The sequence below is a fragment of the Balaenoptera physalus genome (genome assembly GCF_965194825.1).
Source record: "Balaenoptera physalus genome assembly, chromosome: 5".
Classification (NCBI taxonomy): domain Eukaryota; kingdom Metazoa; phylum Chordata; class Mammalia; order Artiodactyla; family Balaenopteridae; genus Balaenoptera; species Balaenoptera physalus.
Window position 1 is genome coordinate 17,784,212 of NC_138884.1, and position 25,386 is coordinate 17,809,597.

Here is a 25,386-nt window from a genome sequence, read left to right on the forward strand (position 1 = left end):
CCTGCAGCACCATTACCAATTTAGCATTTGTAGGCAGTGTTGGTTGTACTGATAATATCAATGTTCTCACTTAAATTTAGCAACAACTGAATTAAGAACCATTTGAGTAAAATGCTATTTTTCTAAATGACCACTAATAATAAAACACTTGTTCATAATAATATTACCGAAAACATTCAGGATCAAATTCCCAATATCTTTATAATGTAGATATTTGTCTATTTTACTGATTTTCTCCTACTGGTTATTGTTAAATGCAGAAAGTTCATTTTACCACATTTCACAAATTACATAGGTCATAGTACGCTCTCTACCAGGCATTCAAAAGAGCTGTAACTTCAAAAAATACGTCATTTTATAAAAGAATGTGGCCAAGAGAGTCAAGATTACAACCTCAAAAACTGAATGATTAATCTACATTTATCATCATCATAAACTGACAGATGGAAAATATCTTGAGCATCTTTTATTCATGAAGAAACATCAAATCATATTTAGATTTTCTGTTTTTAAAATCTGAATTGAATAAATTGAGCACTGGTACTATTCTTACTATCATTTAACTATTGATGTTCTGATAATATTTGTAGGTACTCTTTTATACTGTGAAAGCTTAGAATGTTCTATAAGATGCTCCTCTATCATTGTTGAGATTATACCTAACTTTCTGTTACTTTAAGTTTCTGCCGAAATTTAAATTTCTAATGCAAACCTCCATAAAACCTAAAAATAACTACAAAAATTATATCATAAAGATAACCATGAATGTTATATTTCCAGCTTGCTATAACTACCTGGAATATTACTAAATTAATACTCCAATACAAATACACTTTGCATAAACACACAGAAAAATTCACAAATAATATTCTTAATTTTTGAACTAAATCTTCCTCCTTTACTTTCTCACTTTTAATAGGGACATGGTTTTTAATAGTAATAACTAACATTTACTAGCTGGTCAGCACAATTCTAAGTACTTTAAGCATATTAACTCAGTGAACTAAGTTAGCAGAATTTAGTTAGTAACTAAGTCAGTCAATCTTCACAATAAACACAAAGAAAGTATTATTATTTTCTACATCATCATTATCAGATGGGGAAACAGAGACACAGAAAACTTAAATAGCTTGCCTAAAGGCATACAGGTTTACTTAGTGAAATTTAAATTTGAATACGGGGATCATAGTTTGAGTCTTTAGTGCTAATCACTATTCTACAATGCCTCTTAATTTTACAATAAGAAAATAAAAACTCAGTTATAAAAAGAGGCAACTGACAGTGAGCCACAGTAGTGGGGACTATGAAAACTGGAGAAAATATGATTCACTGAAAGCGGCAGCTGCTAAGTAGCTCCAGCCAACTGTAGCCAGTAGAAATGTATTGGGTTGGGATTTTATTTTACTCACTTAACAAACTAATTCGTTAGCCAGTTACTATTTCATGATGCTAGCAAGAACAATGAGATTCCTGGGTCAGAGACAAAGAACTTTGCAACTCAAGGCATGGCAAACAGCCCTATCATCAGCATATTTCTGTCAGTTCCCTTTCCTTGTCATGTGATGGGTCCTGGCCCAGACAAACACGTGTGGTTTCAAAATGATGCATGCATATAAAAGGAAGCTATTCTATCATTAAAGAGCCCTATTTTATACTCCCATAATTACACAGATTAAGTGACATTTTTCAGAGTTGTGCCTTATAAATCAATAAATTTCAGACTTATTTAGAATTAGCAGCCTTGACAGACCAGGTACATACTGCTATAAAAGCATTTCATGGGTAAGGTCCCTGTCTGGTAAATACCACTAATGTGATTGCAAGGATGTCTGCTTTTAACATGTTTACAAGGAGATCTGACCAGAAGAAAAATCATATGATCACATTAACAGATGCAGAAAAAGCATTTGACAAAATCCAACACCTATTCATGATAAAAACTCGCAGCAGACTAGGAATAAACAAGAAATTGCCAAACTTCATAAACATTTACAAAATCCCCTATAGCTAACATTGTACTTAATGGTGGGAAACTATATGCTTCTTCTTGTGATCAGGAACAAGAGATGGATGTTCCTGCTCACTATTCTTATTCAATAGTGTATTGGAAGTGCTAGTTAATGCAATAAAAGAAAAGAAAACTAAATAAAGGTATACTGATTGAAAAAGAAGAAACAAAATGGTCTTTTTTGGAATATAACTGTCTATGTAGAAAATCCCAAAGAATCAACTAATAGCAAGGCTACAAGATACAAAATTTATATACAAAAGTCGGTTGCTTACCTATATCCAAGGAATGAACTATTGGAATTAGAAATTAAAAACACAATGCTATTTGCATTAGCACTCAAAAATATGAAATACTTAGGTATAATTCTAACAAATATATATAAGAGCTATACAAGGAAAACTACAAAATTCTGATGAAAGAAATTAAAGCTGATATAAATAAATGGAGAAACATTCCAAGTTAACTGATAGTAAGACAATATTATTAAGATGTCAATTCTTCCAAAAAGGGCTATAGATTCAATGCATTCCCAATCAAAATCCTGGAAATCTATTTTGTGGATATAGAAAAACTGATCCTAAGGTTTATATGGAAAAGCAAAAAGACCTATAATAACCTAGACAATACTGAAGAAGAACAAAGTTGGAGTACTAACACTACCAGACTTTAAGACTAACTATAATGCTAGTTATCAAGACAATGTGATATTGGCAAAAAAATAAATAGATCAATGGAACACAATAAATAGCCCAAAAATGCTCCCACGCAAATATAACCTAATGATCTTTGGCAAAGGAGCAAAGGTAATTCAGTGGAGAGAGGATACTCCTTTCAACAAATGATTCTGGAACAAATAGACATCCGTATTCAAAACAATGTAATCTAGACAGAGACTTTATACCTTTTACAAAAACTAATTAAAAATGGAACATAGACATCAATGTAAAACACGAAACTATACAATCTCTAGAAGATAACATAGGAGAAAAATCTAGGCAAACTTGCATTTGGCAATGATTTTAGGTATAATACCAACAGCACAATCCATGAGAAAAAAATTGATAAGTTGGATTTCATTAGAAACTAAAAATGTCTACTCTGTGAAAGATACTGGGAGGATGAAAAGACATGACAGACTCAGAGAAAATATTGGCAAAACACATATCTAATAGAGAAAGGACTTGTATCCAAAACATACAAAGAAACTCAACAATTTTAAAAAACTACAAAATGGGCAAAAGATCTGAATAGACACCTCACCAGAGAAGAGATACAGATGGAAAATACGCATATGAAAAGATGCCCAAAATTATGTCATTAGGGAATTGCAAATTAAAACAACAATGGGATACCACTGCATACCTATTAGTATGGCTAAAATACAGAACACTGACAACACCAAATGCTGGTAAGAATGTGGAGCAACAGACATTTATTCATTGATGGTGGGAATGAAAAATGGTAAAGTCATATTAGAAGTCATCTTGACTTCTAAATATATTTACTACAAAGTAAATATATTCTTGTCTTATGATCCAGCAATCTCACATCTATTTATCCAAATAAGCTGAAGACTTTCATCCACACAAAGACCTATACACAAATGTTTATAGCAACTTGATTCATATTTGCCAAAAGAAGTCAAAACATGTAACCAAGATGTGATTCAGTGAGTGAATGGATAAACTATGGAAAATCCATACAATGGAGATGGAATATTATTCAGCTATAAAAAGAAATGTGCTATCAAGCTATGAAAAGAAATGGAGGAATCTCACATGCATCTTACACGGTGAAAGAAGTCAGTCTGAAAAGCTACACACTGTGTGACTCAAACTATATGTCATTCTTGAAAAGACAAAACTATAAAGACAGTAAAAAGATCAATGAGTGCCAGGGGCTCAAAGAGGGAAGGATGAATATGTGGAGCAGAGGGCTTTTTTAAGGCAGTGAAAGTATTCTGTATGATACTGAATTTGTAAAAACCCACAGAATTGTACAACACAGAAAAATGAATATTGATGTAAACTGTGGACTTTAGTTAATGTATTAATATTGGTTCATCAGTTATAACAAATTTACACATATGTAAGATGTTAAGAATGGCTGAAACTGTGTATGAGCAGGGGGAGAGTACATGGGAACTCTACTTTCAGCACAATTTTTCTGTAAACCTAAACCTGTTCTAAAAAATATAATTTTTTTTTTTAAAAAAAGGCAAGGAAAATGGTCTGGCTGATAGAGTGTATAACATACACAAGGAAGAATAGTAAGTACTAGGTCAAGCCATATGAAATTGCCAATATTTAACCTTTGTTGACCTAAAAAATTTGTAATTTTATATGGTTCAGCCTGAATTGGAGATGAGGTCAGAGAGTGATGATTGTCCGGAAGAAAGAACAAAAGAAAAAGCATGTTATTTATTTTAGATAACAGCACTCAGTCCTTATAAGCACTCCTTACAAAATAAAAGTCCACTGAGTGCTCTCATGTTTCAGATAGAGTGTGTTGTCTGAAAACCATTAATACTGGGTTACTTAAAGTTTTCTTCTCCTTGGAAGATCTGTGTGTCCTCAAAGATTCTCTCTTCCTTTTTTTTTTCCCCCCTTTATCTTATCAAAGACTTTGGACTCAAATGTCGTTGATTTTTGTTGTCCATTCATTTTTTTGCTCCACTCCTTAGGGCATTAAAGGTTGTTTAGAAGTTCTCTGGGCGTAGTTGGGGCTTGCCAACCTAATCTTGTGTCCAGGATGATGTGGCTCAGCCACTTCATTAGCAAAACTTTGAAGTCAGTACCTTTAAGTTCCTTTTGTTTTTGCTTTTTTGTTAGGATTGTTCTATTCCTCAGAGAAGACTCTTCTATTTTCCTGCCTGGAAGTTAGAATCCTGGATGCCAACCTTCTAGAAATAAGCTGGGAGAAGAAGGCTGGTAGTCTCAAGGTTCAGTGAATATTTATTCACTTACTCCCCTCACCCTCTTTTCATGGTACATGACTCCTCCCCTTTTAATTTTGATGTTAAATTCACTGGTTGGCAAATAATAGTTTTATTTCCTTGATGATTTTTAAATCATAATTTTAAATTATGTTTTAGTTAGCTGAGGATCTTTTTTACCCCATTAGATGAAATAAACCAGAGTGGTAAATGCATTGCACTTAGGTTTATAAATTGATATTTACTTTTTCTCTAAAATTATTTTATATGTCTAATTTCCCAAGTGGAAATTTTCATTTTCTCTCAAATTACATATTTAACATTTTAATATGGTTTCTAATTTAAGTCCAGAATAAAGGGAACAAATGAAAGTATATGCATGAAATCTTAAGATTCCCGGTCTTTCCTTCCACCAGCCTATGCAGAATGGGAGAGGGGTTTGGGGATGAGACTACTTCTTAAAAAATTAGCAGTGACAAGGTGAGAATTAAAAAGGGATCTTCTGACTATATTATAACATGTATACCACATGCAAAGAAAAAATTGATGTATTTTCTGAAATTACTTTGTACTCAGCCACTATCTTTTTAATAATACACTTGTCTTTTTTATCTCTCAATTCAATTGTGAACACCTTAGAGGCTAATCTACTCATGTATCCTCACAATATGTAGCTTAATTCTTTGCATGCTATAGATGCTCAATGAAAGAATAAAATTAGAGAGCATATTAAAGAGTTAAATTAGGTAATTTTCTAGTATCCTTCAAGTCCCAAATTTATAATCTAAAAGCAATCTTCATATGACATATACGTAAACATTAAGTTGTTCAAGTTAGCAATCTAATACTTTTGGGTTTAATTTGTACCCATTATGCAAATATTAGAGAATAATATGAGCAAATATTCATTTAAAATTCAAATGAAGAAAATATTGAATAAATTTCTAAAACTTAGTTTAGCCAAATTATGATAATTAAAAATTTTGAAAATCTGCTACTTGTACCAAGTTAAGTAGATTATACAAAATATAATTGGAATTATAAATATGCATCAAAAATCTTAAATATAATTAAGTTCAATTAGGGCAAGTGGACTAATTGAGAAAATAAATGTATAAATAGAAAAAAGTTAGATTTCTAATAAAATAGACCAATTAGGAGTTTTTGAAATGACAATGGTGCTCACGTTTTTAATACGATAATATAAGAACTTATTTATGTCTAATAGGTATCAGATTATTTTAAAATACAGGAGATATATATATGTGTATAGACACAGACACAGACACACACACACACACACACACACACACAATGGAATACTACTAACCATAAAAAAAGAATGAAATTTTGCCATTTGCAACAACATGGATGGACGTGGAGGATATTATGCTAAGTGAAATAAGTCATACAGAGAAAGACAAATACTGTATGATACCACTTATATGTGAAATCAAAAAAACCCACAAAAACTATAGACTATAACAAAAAAGAAACAGACTCACAGATAAAAGAAACAAACTAGTAGTTGCCAGTGGGGAGAGGGAAGGGGGGAGGGGCAAAATAGGGGTCAGGGATCAGAGGTACAAACTATTATGTATAAAATAAGCTAGAAGGAGAGGAACCAAGATGGTGGAGTAGAAGGACGTGCTCTCACTCCCTCTTGTGAGAACACCAGAATCACAACTAGCTGCTGGACAATCATCGACAGGAAGACACTGGAACTCACCAAAAAAGATACCCCATATCCAAAGACAAAGGAGAAGCCAAAATGAGACGGTAGGAGGGGCGCCATCACAGTAAAATCAAATCCCATAACTGCTGGGTGAGTGACTCACAGACTGGAGAACACTTAGACCACAGAAGTCCACCCACTGGAGTGAAGGTTCTGAGCCCCACGTCAGGCTTCCCAACCTGGGGGTTTGGCAATGGGAGGAGGAATTCCTAGAGAATCAGACTTTGAAGCCTAGTGGGAATTGACTGCAGGACTTTGACAGGACTGGTGGAAACAGAGACTCCACTCATGGAGGGCACACACGATGTACTGTGCGCATCGGGACCCAGGGGAAGGAGCAGTGACCCCAGGGGAGACTGAACCAGACCTACATGCTAGTGTTGCAGGGTCTCGTGCAGAGGTGGGGGTGGGGGTGGGGGCGGGGGCTGTGGCTCACCATGGGGACAAGTAAACTGGCAGTAGGAGTTCTGGGAAGTACTCCTTGGCTTGAGCCCTCCCAGAGTCTGTCATTAGCCCCACCAAAGAGCCCAGGTAGGCTCCAGTGTTGGGTTGCCTCAGGCCAAACAACAAACAGGGAGGGAACCCAGCCCACCTATCAACAGTCAAGTGGATTAAAGTTTTACTGAGCTCTGCCCACCAGAGAAACAGTCAGCTCTACCCACCACCAGTCCCGCCCATCAAGCCTCTTAGATAGCCTCATCCACCAGAGGGCAGAGAGAAGAAGCAAGAAGAACTACAACCCTGCAGTCTGTGGAATGAAAACCACATCCAAAGAAAGATAGACAAGGTGAAAAGGCAGAGGGCTATGTACCAGATGAAGGAACAAGATAAAACCCCAGAAAAACAACTAAATGAAGTGGAGATAGGCAACCTTCCAGAAAAAGAATTCAGAATAATGATAGTGAAAATGATCCAGGACCTCGGAAAAACAATGGAGGCAAAGATTGAGAGGATGCAAGAAATGTTTAACAAAGACCTAGAAGAATTAAAGAACAAACAAACAGACATGAACAATACAATAACTGAAATGAAAACTACACTAGAAGGAATCAATAGCAGAATAACTGAGGCAGAAGAATGGATAAGTGACCTGGAAGACAATATGGTGGAATTCAATGCTGTGGAACAGAATAAAGAAAAAAGAATGAAAAGAAATGAAGACAGCCTAAGAGACTTCTGGGACAACATTAATGGAACAACATTCGCATTATAGGTCCCAGAAGGAGAAGAGAGAGAGAAAGGACCCGAGGAAATATTTGAAGAGATTATAGTCAAAAACTTCCCTAACATGGGAAAGGAAATAGCCACCCAAGTCCAGGAAGCGCAGCGAGTCCCATACAGGATAAACCCAAGGAGTAACACGCCGAGACACATAGTAATCAAATTGGCAAAAATTAAAGACAAAGAAAAATTATTGAAAGCAGCAAGGGAAAAATGAAAAATAACATACAAGGGAACTCCCATAAGGTTAACAGCTGATTTCTCAGTAGAAACTCTACAAGCCAGAAGGGAGTGGCATGATATACTTAAAGTGATGAAAGGGAAGAACCTACAAGCAAGATTCCTCCACCTGGCAAGGATCTCATTCAGGTTCGATGGAGAAATCAAAAGCTTTACAGACAAGCAAAGGCTAAGAGAATTCAGCACCAACAAACCAGCTCTATAACAAATGCTAAAGGAACTTCTCTAAGTGGGAAACACAAGAGAAGAAAAGGATCTACAAAAACAAACCAAAAACAATTAAGGAAATGGTAATAGGAACATACATATCAATAATTATCTTAGACGTTAAAACGTTAATGGATTAAATGCTCCAACCAAAAGACACAGGCTTGCTGAATGGATACAAAAATAAGATCCATATATATGCTGTCTACAAGAGACCCACTTCAGACCTAGGGACACATACAGACTGAAAGTGAGGGGATGGAAAAAGACATTCCATGCAAATGGAAATCAAAAGAAAGCTGGAGTGGCTATACTCATATCAGATAAAATAGACTTTAAAATAAAGAATGTTACAAGAGACAAGGAAGGACACTACATAATGATCAGGCATCAATCCAAGAAGAAGATATAACAATTATAAATATATATGCACCCAACATAGGAGCACCTGAATACATAAGGCAACTGCTAACAGCTATAAAAGAGGAAATCGACAGTAAGACAATAATAGTGGGGGACTTTAACACCTCACTTACACCAATGGACGGATCATCCACAATGAAAATAAATAAGGAAACAGAAGATTTAAATGACACAATAGACCAGATAGAATTAATTGATATTTACAGGACATTCCATCCAAAAACAGCAGATTACACTTTCTTCTCAAGTGCGCACGGAATATTCTCTAGGATAGATCACATCTTGGGTGACAAATCAAGCCTCAGTAAATTTAAGAAAACTGAAATCATATCAAGCATCTTTTCTGACCACAACGCTGTAAGATTAGAAATGAATTACAGGGGAAAAAAACGTAAAAAACACAAACATATGGAGGCTAAACAATACGTTACTAAATAACTGAGAGATCACTGAAGAAATCAAAGAGGAAATCAAAAAATACCTAGAGACAAACGACAATAAAAACACAACGATCCAAAACCTATGGGATGCAGCAAAAGCAGTTCTAAGAGGGAAGTTTATAGCTATACAAGGGTACCTCAGGAAACAAGAAAAATCTCAAGTAAACAATCTAACTTTACACCTAAAGGAACTACAGAAAGTAGAACAAACAAAACCCAAAGTTAGCAGAAGGACAGAAATCATAAAGATCAGAGCAGAAATAAATGAAATAGAAACAAAGAAAACAATAGCAAAGATCAATAAAACTAAAAGCTGGTTCTATGAGAAGATAAACAAAATTGGTAAGCCATTAGCCAGACTCATCAAGAAAAAGAGGGAGAGGACTCAAATCAATAAAATTAGAAATGAAAAAGGAGAACTTACAACAGACAACACAGAAATACAAAGCATCCTAAGAGAATACTACAAGCAACTCTATGCCAATAAAATGGACAACCTGGAAGAAAGGAAAAATTCTTAGAAAGGTATAACCTACCAAGACTGAACCAGGAAGAAACAGAAAATATGAACACACTGATCACAAGTAATGATTGAAACTGTGATTAAAAATCTTCCAACAAACAGAAGTCCAGGACCAGATGGCTTCACAGGTGAGTTCTATCAAACATTTAGAGAAGAGCTAACACCCATCCTTCTCAAACTCTTCCAAAAAATTGCAGAGGAAGGAACACATCCAAACTCATTCTATGAGGCCACCATCACCCTGATACCAAAACCAGACAGAGATACTACAAAAAAAGAAAATTACAGACCAATATCACTGATGAATATAGATGCAAAAATCCTCAACAAAATACTAGCCAACAGAATCCAAAAACACATTAAAAGGATCATACACCACGATCAAATGGGATTTATCCCAGGGATGCAAGGATTCTTCAATATATGCAAATCAATCAATGTGATACACCATATTAACAAATTGAAGAATGAAAACCATATAATCATCTCAATAGATGCAGAAAAAGCTTTTGACAAAATTCAACACCGATTTATGATAAGAACTCTCCAGAAAGTGGGCATAGAGGGAACTACCTCAACATAATAAAGGCCATATATGACAAACCCACAACAAACATCATTCTCAATGGTTAAAAACTGAAAGCATTTCCTCGAAGATCAGGAACGAAACAAGGATGTCCACTCTCACCACTATTATTCAACATACTTTTGGAAGTCCTGGCCATGGCAATCAGAGAAGAAAAAGAAATAAAAGGAATACCAATTGGAAAAGAAGAAATAAACTGTCACTGTTTGCAGATGACGTGATACTATACATAGAGAATCCTAAAAATGCCACCAGAAAACAACTAGAGCTAATCAATGAATTTGGTAAAGTTGCAGGATACAAAATTAATGCACAGCAATCTCTTGCATTCCTATACACTAATGATGAAAAATTTGAAAGAGAAATTAAGGAAACACTCCCATTTACCACTGCAACAAAAAGAATAAAATACCTAGGAATAAACCTACCTAGGGAAACAAAAGACCTGTATGCAGAAAACTATAAGACACTGATGAAAGAAATTAAAGATGATACCAACAGATGGAGAGATATACCATGTTCTTGAATTGGTAGAATCAATATTGTAAAAATGACTATACTACCGAAAGCAATCTACAGATTCATTGCAATCCTTATCAAATTACCAATGGCATTTTTTACAGAACTAGAACAAAAAATCTTAAAATTTGTATGGAGACACAAAAGACCCCAAATAGCCAAAGCAGTCTTGAGGGAAAAAAACGGAGCTGGAGGAATCAGACTCCCTGACTTCAGACTATACTACAAAGCTACAGTAATCAAGACAATATGGTACTGGCACAAAAACAGAAACATAGATCAATGCAACAAGATAGAAAGCCCAGAGATAAACCCACGCACCTATGGTCAACTAATCTATGACAAAGGAGGCAAGGATATACAATGGAGAAAAGACAGCCTCTTCAATAAGTGGTGCTGGGAAAACTGGACAGCTACATTTAAAAGAATGAAATTAGAACACTCCCTAACACCATACACAAAAATAAACTCAAAATGGATTCAAGACCTAAATGTAAGACCAGACACTGTAAAACTCTTAGAGGAAAACATAGGAAGAACACTTTTTGACATAAATCACAGCAAGATCTTCTTTGATCCATCTCCTACAGTAATGGAAGTAAAAAGAAAAATTAAGAAATGGGACCTAATGAAACTTCAAAGCTTTTGCACAGCAAAGGAAACCATAAAGAAGATGAAAAGACAACCCTCAGAATGGGAGAAAATATTTGCAAACGAATCAACGGACAAAGGATTAATCTTCAAAATTTATAAACATGTCATGCAGCTCAATATGAAAGAAACAAACAACCCAATCCAAAAATGGGCAGAAGACCTAAATAGACATTTCTCCAAAGATGACATACAGATGGCCAAGAAGCACATGAAAAGCTGCTCAACATCACTAATTATTAGAGAAATGCAAATCAAAACTGCAATGAGGTATCACCTCACACCAGTTAGAATGGGCATCATCAGAAAATCTACAAACAAATGCTGGAGAGGGTGTGGAGAAAAGGGAACCCTCTTGTACTGTTGGTGGGAATGTAAATTGATACAGCCACTAGGGAGAACAGTATGGACGTTCCTTATAAAACTAAAACTAGAATTACCATATGATCCAGCAATCCCACTATTGGGCATATACCCAGAGAAAACCATAATTCAAAAATGGTTTATGCACCCGAATGTTCAGTGCAGCACTATTTACAATAGCCAGGTCATGGAAGCAACCTACATGCCCATCAACAGACGAATGGATAAAGAAGATGTGGTACATATATACAATGGAATATTACTCAGCCATAAAAAGGAACGAAATTGAGTCATTTGTTGAGATGTGGATGGATCTAGAGATTGTCATACAGAGTGAAGAAAGTGAGAAAGAGAAAAACAAATAATGTATATTAACACATGTATGTGGAACCTAGAAAAATGGTAAAGATGAACCGGTTTGCAGGGCAGAAGTTGAGACACAGATGTAGAGAACAAACGTATGGACACCAAGGGGGGAAAACCGTGGTGGGGTGGGGATGGTGGTGTGCTGAATTGGGCTATTGGGATTGACATGTGTACACTGATGTGTATAAAATTGATGACTAATAAGAACCTGCAGTATAAAAAAACAAACAACAACAACAACAAAAAACAACTAATACTAAACTTTCTTTGGATTATTTGTGTGGAAATATGTTAATATAAATGTTTCAGACATTACATGAAATTTCTAAAAATCTTATATGTTCTGGTATAATGTTATAAGTCATAATTCTAGTTATTACTTTAAAATGTATATCTCAGAAATAACTAAATTTCCTTGTCAATTGCATTATTATGAATTTTCATCTAATCTTTAACCGTGGTCATTTTTAAGTCTTTTGTCATTTACAGACAGTTCTGGGTATTCTCTGATGCTTTCGCAATAAATGTTCCTATAAAAGTGTTTCATCTTCAAGGAATTCATGGAAAAGGCTCTGACAAGTACAGGTTTCTGGTAACTGACTATACTGCGAATTCATAAAAGTGCTAACCAAAATCAAGATAAAAAAAATTAATTACATGGGACTGAGTGAACTGAAGAGGATGATTATAATTTTTGTGACTTTCTGTTTGAATAAAAAAGATAATAATAAATAAATAAATAAATAAAATAAGCTACAAGGATATATTGTACAACACATGGAATACAGCCAATATTTTACAATAACTAAAAATGGGGAGGGAGGGAGACACAAGAGGGAAGAGATATGGGGACATATGTATATGTATAACTGATTCACTTTGTTATAAAGCAGAAACTAATACACCATTGTAAAGCAATTATACTCCAATAAAGATGTTAAAAGAAAAATGGAGTATAACCTTTAAAAATTGTGAATCACTACATTGTATACCTGTAACTTATATAATATTGTGTATCAACTATATTTCAATAAAATAAATACAGGCCACATATGCCTCTTATCTCTCAGTGGTCAACTAAAATTACTGAATATACAGAAATGAAGGTAATAATAGTCTTACAGAATATTGAAGAAAATAAGAATTTTATACTACAGGATAAATTGGCAGCACATGTACTAATTCAACAAATAATCATTAACTATTTATTACATCAGGAAATCTAATCGAACATCTTTCACTCAGAACAGAGATCAGGAAGATATATATATAAATATATCTTTATCAATGTGTCTATTTTCTGCTATAGAAATAAAACAAAATTTTAAAGCTTGACTACTTATTCATCTAGCACTGAGCACTACACTTTACTCACCAAAAAAGCTAAATAAACAAATTTTACATGCATCTGAATATGGCGTCTGCTGTTAGTTTTACTGTCTTAGTTAACCTTATGTCCACCAAAAGGAAATAATACAAGATTGAGAGAAAAGCATTTGATGATTTAAAATAAATGACATGAAACTCTTTGCATTTGTAAGAAACTATATCCCCATCTTCCTTCTTATCATCAAAAAACTGATAAGTATTTTGATCAAATATAAAGCGATATGTGCCATACATAGAAAAAGGTATTGTTTAAAACTGTCATTTAGATGTGAAAAGTACATTTAGGAGATTTACTTTTCTGTCTTCTTCTCTCTTTCAAGTGTAAATGCTTATTTACTCTTGCCAGGGGAAAATATTGCAGTAATTGATGGTGGTTGTGATACTTGCTATTTTATATACAAAAACAAGTAACTTTCAAATAGGGAAGTAGATAGATAGTTTATATGAATATTAAACAGTTTATTTGCTAGAAAAGTTTAGGAAGACTTCTCTCCTTTTTGTAATAAAAAAAATGAAAACATAATAATAATACAAAACAGTAATAGACATTACATGATAGTATAATTTAATTGTAGAGATGTTTCGAAGTGATAATATTAAAGAAAATAACCCTTAAGAACTCTATTTAGTTTTTAACCATTTAATTCCATTTAAGACACAAGTCTCTCAAGGGGAGTCTTACTTGGGAATTCTTCAGTTTTCATGAAAATAAGTTAAAAAGAGAATTCCAATCGTCAACTTTGACACCTTAAAATTTCATAAGGAGAAAAAATGCCAAAACCATGTATATCTTCTCTCTCTATAATTTTATTTATTTTGCACAAAATAATACCCATTAAAATTCTTCAGTTTTTCTTTTGTCTTAAAATTGGAAATATTTTCTCTAAAATTCTAATATTTCAGGGTTTGAGAGTGCTTAAAACTAATTTTACACTTCAAGGATATTTCAATTAATAAAGCAGTTACTGAAGCAATAGTACTTTTTCTAGGCCAGCACTTTTTAAATATAGCTTCCAATAATTAGGAATATAAAAGTAATACTTTACTTTTACAGGGTGAATACTATCATCGCCTTTTTTCCCAGTAAATTATAGTAATTTTTTTTTAAATTTTACTGACAACAGCTACTCAGAATGACTTATATATTTCAGATTAATGCTAATTAAATTCAAGCTACCATATGAGAGTCAATTCTGAAGAAATTAATGTTTTCCAGGGGACAAAATAGACTATATTACAAGATTTTAAGACCACTGCTACAGGAGGTAGCCAGAAGGTGGCCTATTCTAGTTCTTAGGGGAAAAATATGAATCTGGACAAGTCAGGACTAATCTAAGACCATCAACAGTAGTCAGTAGGTGGTCCTCTTTATATAAAAATCAAGGACTATTCCTGATGTATAATGATTACAAAAACTGATATGGATATACAAGGTCTAACATTCTTAACCAATATTGAAGAAACTAATAATTTAATAGATCCCTCTGTAAAATATCTGGTGAGCAGAGAGCTCACTCTGAAGGAAGAGAGAGGTTAGGGTACCCTAGCTTTTTTAAGCAATCCTGGCTGAACATAGTTGGCATTAGTTTATACACGTGGCTGTTAATTTACAGGATCCATTAATATTTCTATCTTCCAACCTCTAGAGCTAAGAAAGAAAGGTGCTAAGGCAGAAAAAGAAAGATCAAAGCAAATAACATAACTTGGGACTCTGAAAAACTTTGAGTGAAAGGATATATTATTTTGTAGACATACCCCCTTTTCTTTAAGAGAAGAACTATTGAACATGAACATAAATAGGTCAATATCAATTGCTCCAGGAATGACTAGGTCAACATCAATGACAAAATCAGTGAAGATGAAACATTACTGCACTAGGTGCCAATATCCAGTCAGAATATAATAAGTGTAGTAAAGGCTAAGGGGAGAAGCACACTGAACCTTGAGGGGTATCATCCTTGGAACAAGGTAATATCAGGAGAAAGAAAGGGACAGAGGGCATACGTTTTAGCACTTGTCAGTAAATAATTGTTTTAACTGTCAAAGAGGACACGAAACTAATCTCTGACTTTCTTGGAGAAGAAAATACTTGGTATTTCTAATGATTTTACTGTTTAGAATTCAAAGCAAAGCCTATTTTCCTTACTACCTTTATTATTACTGATTCTCCTCTAACAATGATTCTAATCCACAAACCTCGACTTAAAAACAAGATGCTATGGCCTGGTAAAATAAAGTTTACATTTTAGGAAATTATGAAAATGAAATTATGAGTTATTATGATAAACAGGGATAAGAATTTGGTAACTGCTTACAAATATCTTTTCCTTGGCTACAATCATGGTTATTTATCAAGAAGTTGAAGTTGAAATACCACTTTGAACAAATAATGAAACTTCTACATTTCAATCAGAACAAGAGCGTAGAAAAGCACATAATTTTCATTCGCGTAAGATTTTTTCTGCCTTCATAGATCCTTAAATTATACCTTAGGCAAAAGCACTTTTTGGTAATAAAATTAGTGATGGCTTACATGTCTGTAGCATGCTGAAACACACAAAAAAGAATATATTTAAATGTAATCCATTAAAATAACACTGACTGAAATAAAAATAGGTTAAATAGATAGGGACCTGGTTCCTTTACACTTTCCGTATTTTTGATATTGTTACATTTAAACTATCATTCAGTGCCATTGCAAAAATCATATGTTTCACCCACGTTTTTGACCACAGTATTCCACTGTCTATGCAAAATATAACGTGTAACTTTCCCAGTTTTAATAATATTTTAGATAGATAATTCCATTAATGAGTTCTGTGGTAAATCAAGAATACATATATAGGAAAGAGGTTTGCAGTTATGGCAATTAGTATGGCCAGAGCTTCATTCTCTTCGTGACAGCATTGCCTCGTGTAGGGTAGAAATTGTGATTCTCTGCTCTTTCTCTGAACTATGAGGAGATAAAGGTATTTTTTGGTAAAAAGCAATGATTCTTAAACTTTGTATTTTTAGTTTAGGGGTGGGAGTTACAGTTCCCTTTGAGGATATTATGAAAACTATCCCCAGAAGAATATCCAAATGTATGAGCATGCAATATTTTGCTTTTTTTTTAAAGGGCTTATGGATTTCATGAGAATGATCCATAATATATTATCACCCAGACAATCTTTCTAGGTTGAAACTAGTTCTTAAGGATCTTTGGAGATCCACTTCTATTTCAATATGATAACTAGTAACATGATTAACCTGGGATCCTTTCAGGACATAATTCAGCAGATTATACCTCTGATAGGCATGTCAAGACCTAATACAATAGGTTGAAAATAGATTTTCTGGGACAGATCTTAACAAGTCTCCCATAACTTAGTAACTTAGGAAGTTCAGAGGAATATCAAGAGTTCTGTGAGCAGAAATGAAGGGGGAGAATTAAACTGAAATTGTAGTCCATGGAGAGTCAAAGACCTTTTTGGGGGAATGGCAAATGACAGTTACCTTTTAACCATTCACTTTGGGGTTTTAAGTAATGTTCTATGACCTTTACAATTGAAGTGCAAAACTGATTTCTAAAACCAAAGTTTAAATCACATTTCCAAAGGATATGAAATACTATCCCACAAACTTTAAAATTATGGTATAAATCTGGGTTTTTAAAAACAGAAGTTTAAATCACATTTTAAAATAAATACATTTTACAGCTACAACAAAATATTTTCTACAAAGATAATATGGGTATTTGGAAATAAACAAGAACGAACCTTCACCCAAAAACTGTAAAATTTAAATCAACTTTATCATTCTTTATTAGCAATTTATCAAGGAAAAATAAGGCAAAATAATATTGTAAAATATTAAGAAGTTAAAACTGGGTTTTGCTTATTTATATTAATATATAACAGTATACCTCTACTCAGAAATCATGAGTGTCTACCTATAGTTAAGGGGGAAAAAGTCAAACATGCATATTGTTTAATATACTTTATCTAATATTGTTTACATGTTTAATGTCATGCCATCCATCTTATATTTTAGCAATACTGACAATAAAAGCTTGCCAAAGGTATTTTATTCTCTAGTGTCTCTTTGGGTTTGCATATATCATTTATTTTGCCTAGAACATGCTCCCTTAGCTTGTATGAATAGAAAACTCCCATTAATCTCATATTTCATATAAAATGCTTTCTGAAGATTTCCTGACTCCATCTGATTAACTTACATCTTGGTACCTTTCACCTATTCCAATATAATAATTATTTTATTATAATTAAAATATTTATATAATTTTTTATCCACACCAGATTGCTACATATTTGAGAGTAAAGATTTTTCATTTTTAGATTCTCAGAGCCTGGGCCAGACTGGGTTCATATTTATAAACTAGAAATAAATGAATATGGCCACGAAATACTAGTAATAGTAACAATAACTACAATTTATAGATCAACTATTTGTCAAGTACTGCAATAAATGCTTTTTTGTACATATTTTGTACTACATTTTTAGTAGTTTTTGATCCTTATATCTCAGTTATTAAATAACTGAAGTGAGATTGAGACTAAGTTTTCTCTTAATCCAGTGAACCTACCTTTTCTCTATAACTGTGGCTTTAAATTTTTCTTTTTAAATTTAAGCAGTGGAACTATTTCTCAAACGTAATTTTATAAAAATGTATAATATACTAAGGATGGAAAATGTAGCCACACATGGTAATGAAATTATCAGTGGTTGCCAATGGATAACCACTGATAATGGATAGGGAGATGAACAAAGCCGAGTACAGAAGATTTTTAAGGCAGTGAAAATACTCTGTATGATATTATAATGATGGTATATATAATTACGCATTTGTCCAAACCCACAGAACATACAACACTTAGAGTGAACCCTAAGGTAAACTATGGGCTTTGGGTGGTTATAATGTGTCAATGTAGGTTCATCCTTGGTTAAACAAAAACAAACAAACAAACAAAAATACTATTCTGGTGAGTAATGTACATAATGGGGGAGCTATGCATGTACAGGACAGGGAGTACATAAGAAATAGCTATATTTCGCTCACAAGTTTGCTGTAAAACTATAACTGCTCTTTAAAAAATAAAGTCTTAAAAAAATGCAAGAGTAGAATTAAAAATGTTGTAGATGGTACTAAAGATCAGTATTAAGTTTATAAAATATCTAACTAGTAACATGGCATGGAAAAAAATTTAAAATCATTCAAAAATTGAACAAATATTTATTGAGTCCCTATCATATGCAAGCACTGTTCTTAAGCAAAAGAGGAAACAAGAAAAAAGGAAACTACAAAACAGCCAGGAAACAATAAGATGGAATTAGTAAGTCCTTACCATATACAGTTAAGTTAAATGTAAATGAATTAAATTATCCAATCTAAAGTCATAGAGCAGCTGGATGGATAAAAATAATAAGACCCAACTATATGTTTCCTACAAAAGACTCACTTCACTTTTAAGGACACATATAGGCTCAAAGTGAAGGGATGGAAAAAAGATATTCCATGCAAATGGAAACAAAAAGACAGCAGGAATAGCTATATTCATATCAGATACAATTGACCCTAAGTCAAAAACTGTAAAAAGAGACAAAGGTCATTACATAATGATAAAGGGGTCAATTCATCCAGAGGATATAACAAGTGTAAATATATATGCACCCACCATCAGAGCACCTGAATGTATTAAGAAAAATTTAACACATCTGAAGGGAGAAATAGACAACAATACAAATATAGTAGGGGACTTCAATACTGTACTTTAAAAAAAATGGATAGAAAATCAATGAAGAAACAATGGACTTAAAATACATCTTAGACAAGTGAACTTAACAGACATACAAAGAACATTCCATCTATCAGCAGTAGAACATGTTCTTCTCAAGGGAACATTGAACAGTCTACAGGAGAAATCATGTTAGGTCACAAAACAAACCTTCGCAAATATAAGAAGACTGAAATCATACAAAATATCCTTTCTGACCACAATGGTATGAAACTAGAAATCAATAATGGGGTAAAACTGGAAAATTCACAAATATGTGGAAACTGAACAACATATTCCTAAATAACCAATGGGTCAAAAAAGAAATCAAAAGGGAAGTCAAAAAATATCTTGAGGGAATTCCCTGGCAGTCCAGGGGTTAGGACTCCATGCTTCCACTGCAGGGGGCATGGGTTCAATCCCTGGTCACGGAACTAAGATCCTGCAAGTAGTGCAGTATGGAAAAAAAAAAATCTTGAAACAAAACAAAACAAAACAAAAAAATGGAAACACAACATACCAAAACTTATGGGATGTACTGAAAGTAGTTTATAGGGACAAATGCCAACATTAAGAAATAAAGAAAAGTCATAAATAAACTAAATTTACATCTTATAGAACTAGAAAAAGAAGAACAAACTAAGTCCAAAGTTAGTAAAAGCAAGGAGGTAACAAATTTCGGAGCAGAAATGAAATAGAGACCAAGAAAACAATAGAAACGATTAATAAAACAAAGAGCTGGTGTTCTGAGAAGATAAAGAAAATTGACCACCTTTAGTTAGACAAAGGAAAAAAGAGAGAAGACTCAAATAAATGAGATCATAAATGAAAGAGGAGATAATACAACTCACACTATAGGAATTCAAAGGACCATAAGAGACTACTATGAACAACTGTACACCTCCAAACTGGATAATCTAGAAAAAATAAATAATTTCTAGAAACATACAACCTACCAAGACTGAATCATAAGAAAATAGAAAATCTGCATAAAACTTAATGACTGAGATTGAAGCAGTAATTAAAAGCCTTCCAATACACAAAAGAATAGGACCAGATGGTTTCAGTGGTGAATTCTACCAAACATTTAAAGAATTAACACCAATCCTTCTCAAACTCTTCCAAATAATTGAAGAAGACAGAATACTCCCAAACTCATTTTATGAGGCCAGCATTACCCTGGCAACAAAGCTAGAGAAGAAGGCTACAAAAAGAAAAAGCTACAGGCTAATATCCCTGATGAACATACAAGCAAAATGTCTCAACATAATACTAGCAAACCAAATTCAGCAGCACCTTAAAAGGGTCATATACCATGAGCAAATGGGATTTATCCCTTAGACGCAAGTATGGTTCAACATAAACAAATCAATAAATGTGATGTACCACATTAACACAATAAAAAATAAAAATCATATGATCATCTCAATGCAGAAAAAGTATCTGACAAAATTCCACATTCTTTCATTGAAAAAACTCTCAACAAATTGGGTATAGAATGAATGTACCTTGACATAATAAAGATGACAAACTGACATCTAAAATCATATTCAAAAGTGAAAAGTTGAAAGCTTTTCTGCTAAGATCAGGAAAAAGAAAATGATGACCACTCTAACCTCTCCTATTTAACATAGCACTGGAAGTCCTAGCCAGAACAATTGGACAAAAAAAGAAATAACAGTCATCCAAATTGTAAAGGAAAAAGTAAAACTATTTCTGTTTGCAAAAACTTATAGAAAATTCCAAAGATGCCACAAAAAACTGTTAGAAATAATGAATGAAATCAGTAAAGTTGCAGAATAAAAACATGAACATATAAAAGTCAATTATGTTTCTATAAACTGACAAAAAACTATCTAAAAAACAAATAAAGGAAACAATCCCATTTATAAGAGCATAAGAACTAATAAAATACTTAGGGATAAATGTAACAAGGAGATAAAATAACTGTACACTGAAAATTATGACATCAATGAAAGAAATTGAAGAAGACACAAATAAATGTTAAGATATCCCATGTTCGTGGATTGAAAGAATCAGTAATATTAAAATAACCATTCTACTTAAGTCATCTGTTGAATCAATACAATCTCTACCAAAATTTCAATGGCATTTTCACAGAAACAGAAAAAAAGATCCAAAAATCTGTATGGATCCATATAAGACCCTGAGTGGCCAAGGTACTCTTGAGGAAGAACAACAGAGCTAGAGACATCACACTTCTTGTGATTTCAAACTACATCACACAGCTATAGTAATAAATAACTAGCATAAAAACAGGCACATAACAAATGGAAAAAACTGAGAACCCAGAAATGACCTGTTTCATATATGGTCAAATAATCTTTGACAAGGATACCAGGAATACACAAAGGGGAAAGGATAGTATCTTCAATAAATGATGGTTGGAAAACTGGATACACACTTGAAAAACAATGAAACTAGAACTCCTATCTTACACCATTCACAAAAATTAACTCAACAATGGATTAAAGACTTAAATAGAACACCAGAAACCATAAAACTCCTAGAAGAAACATAGGGAAAAGCTTCCCAGCATTGGTCTTGACAAAGATTTTTTGGATATGACATCAAAAGTATAAGCAAAAATAAACAAGTGGGACTATATCAAACTAAAAAGCTTCTGCATAGATGCAAAAATCCTCAACAAAATACCAGCAAACCAAGTCCAACAATCCATTAAAAGGATCATACATCATGGTCAAGTGGGATTTTCCCAGGGATGCAAGGATTCTTCAATATCCACAAATCAATCAGTATGATACACCACATTAACAAATTAGAGAATAAAAACTATATGATCATCTCAATATTTGCAGAAAAATATTTTGACAAAATTCAACACCCATTTTTGAAAAAAACTCTCCAGAAAGTGGACATAGAGGGAAGATACCTCAGCATAATAAAAGCCATATATGACAAACCCACAGTTAATATCATACTCAACAGTGAAAAGTTGAAAACATTTCCTCTAAGATCAGGAACAGGACAAGAATGTCCACTCTCGCCAATTTTATTCAATACCGTTTTGGAAGTCCTAGTCATGGCAGAGAAGGAAAAGAAATAAAAGGAATCAAAATTGGAAAGGAAGTAAAACTGTCACTGTTTGCAGATGACATGATACTATACATAGAAAATCCTAAAGATGCTGTTAGAAAACTACTGGAGCTCATTAATGAATTTGTTAAAGTTGCGGGATACAAAATTAATACACAGAAATATTGTGCATTTCTATACACCAATAATGAAAGATCAGAAAGAGAAATTAAGGAAACAATCCCATTTACCATCACATCAGAAAGAATAAAATACCTAGCAATAAACCTACGCAAGAAGGCAAAAGGCCTGTATTCCAAAAACTGAGACACTTATATAAGAAATAAAAGATGAGAGAAACATCCCCTACGATTATTTTGTTACTATCGATTTCCCCTTTTATGGCTGTTAGCATTTGCCTTATGTATTGAGGTCCTCCTGTGTTCGGTGCATAAATATTTACAATTGTTATACCTTCTTCTTGGATTGATCTCTTGATCATTATGTAGTGTTCTTCTTTGTCTCTGGTAATATTTATTGGAAAGTCTATTTTGTGTGATATGAGAATTGCTACTCCAGCTTTCTTTTGACTTCCACTTGCATGGAATATCTTTTTCCATCCCCTCACTTTCAGTCTGTATGTGTCCCTAGGTCTGAAGTGGGTCTCTTGTAGACAGCATATATACAGGTCTTGTTTTTGTATCCATTCAGCCAGTCTATGTCTTTTGCTTGGAGCATTTAATCCATTTACATTTAAGGTAGTTATCGATATGTTATGTTCCTATTACCATTTTCTTAATTGTTTTGGATTTGTTATTGTAGGTCTTTTCCTTCTCTTGTGTTTCCTGCCTAGAGAAGTTCCTTTAGCATTTGTTGTAAAGCGGTTTGGTGGTGCTGAATTCTCTTAAATTTGCTTGTCTGTAAAGGTTTTAATTTCTCCATCAAATCTGAATGAGATCCTTGCTGCGTAGAGTAATCTTGGTAGTAGGTTTTTCCCTTTCATCACTTTAAATATGTCCAGCCACTCCCTTCTGGCTTGCAGAGTTTCTACTGAAAGATCAGCTGTTAACCTTGTCAGGATTCCCTTGTATGTTATTTGCTCCTTTCCCTTGCTGCTTTTAATATTTTTTCTTTGTATTTAATTTTTGATAGTTTGATTAATATGTGTTTGGCGTGTTTCTCCTTGGATTTATGGCATATGGGACTCTGCACTTCCTGGACTTGATTGACTATTTCCTTTCCCATATTGGGGAAGTTTTCAACTATAATCTCTTCAAATATTTTTTCAGTCCCTTTCTTTTTCTCTTTTTCTTATGTGACCCATATAATTTGAATGTTGGTGCTTTAAATGTTGTCCCAGAGGTCTCTGACACTGTCCTCAATTCTTTTCATTCTTTTTTCTTTATTCTGTTCTGTGCCAGTTATTTCCACTATTTTATCTTTCAGGACACTTACCCGTTCTTCTGCCTCAGTTACTCTGCTACTGGTTCCTTTTAGAGAATTTTCAATTAACAAAATAATAGTAGGGGACTTTAACACCCCACTTTCACCTATGGACAGATCAAAGAAAATGAAAATAAATAAGGAAACACAAGCTTTAAATGATACATTAAACAAGATGGACTTAATAGACATTTATAGGACTTTCCATCCAAAAACAACAGAATACACTTTCTTCTCAAGTGCTTATGGAAAATTCTCCAGGATAGATCACATCGTGGGTCACAAATCAGTCCTTGGTAAAGTTAAGAAAACTGAAATCATATCAAGTATCTTTTCTGACCAAAACGCTATGAGAATAGATAATAATTACAGGAAAGAAATCTGTAAAAAAAACAAACACATGGAGGCTAAACAATGCATTACTAAATAGCCAAGAGATCACTGAAGAAATCAAAGAGGAAATAAAAAAATACCTAGAAACAAATGACGATGAAATCATGACAGCTCAAAACCTATGGGACGCAGCAAAAGCAGTTCTAAGAGGGATGATTATAGCAATACAATCTGACCTCAAGAAACAAGAAAAATCTCAAATAAACCACCTAACCTTACACTTAAAGCAATTAGAGAAAGAAGAACAAAAAAACCCCAAAGTTATCAGAAGGAAAGAAATCATAAAGATCAGATTAGAAATCAATGAAAAAGAAATGAAGGAAAAAATAGCAAAGATCAATAAAACTAAAATCTGGTTCTTTGAGAAGATAAACAAAATGATAAACCATTATCCAGATTCATCAAGGAAAAAGAAGAAAGAAAACTCAAATCAACAGAATTAGAAATGAAAAAGGACAAGTAACAACTGACACTGCAGAAATACAAAGGATCATTAGAGATTACTACAAGCAACTCTATGCCAATAAAATGGACAACCTGGAAGAAATGGACAAATTCTTAGAAAAGCACAACCTTCCAAGACTGAACCAGGAAGAAATAGAAAATATAAACAGACCAATCACAAGCACTGAAATTGAGACTGTGATTAAAAATCTTCCAACAAACAAAAGCCCAGGACCAGCTGGCTTCACAGGCGAATTCTATCAAACATTTAGAGAAGAGTTAACACCTATCCTTCTCAAACTCTTCCAAAATATAGCAGAGGGAGGAACACTCCCAAACTCATTCTACAAGGCCAAAATCACCCTGATACCAAAACCAGACAAAGATGTTACAAAAAGAAACTATAGGCCAAAATCACTGATGAAAAAATCCTCAACAAAATACTAGCAAACAGAATCCAACAGCACATTAAAAGGAACATACACCATGATCAAGTGGGGTTTATCTCAGGAATGCAAGCAGTTTTCCATATATGCAAATCAATCAATGTGATGCACCATAAAACAAATTGAAGGATAAAAACCATATGATCATCTCAATAGTTGCAGAAAAAGCTTTCAACAAAATTCAACACCCATTTATGATAAAAACCCTCCAGAAAGTAGG

At 33.5% G+C, this 25,386-nt stretch overlaps 1 protein-coding gene across 8 annotated transcripts in view; it reads right to left on the bottom strand.

The window, feature by feature from the left end:
* The window catches only part of STPG2 (sperm tail PG-rich repeat containing 2), a gene marked incomplete at its 5' end in the record, with an annotated part of 608,527 nt that overhangs the window by 242,975 nt on the left and 340,166 nt on the right, over positions 1 to 25,386 (bottom strand). The window contains one exon of one of the 8 annotated variants that reach the window (XM_082461760.1): positions 12,868 to 23,990. The exons of the other annotated variants lie outside the window; for them this stretch is intronic. Coding sequence (XP_082317886.1) covers positions 23,973 to 23,990 — 18 coding nt within the window. The 3' untranslated portion in view covers positions 12,868 to 23,972. Of the gene's footprint in view, positions 1 to 12,867; positions 23,991 to 25,386 lie in introns of those variants that run through there. 8 annotated transcript variants of the gene reach the window in all.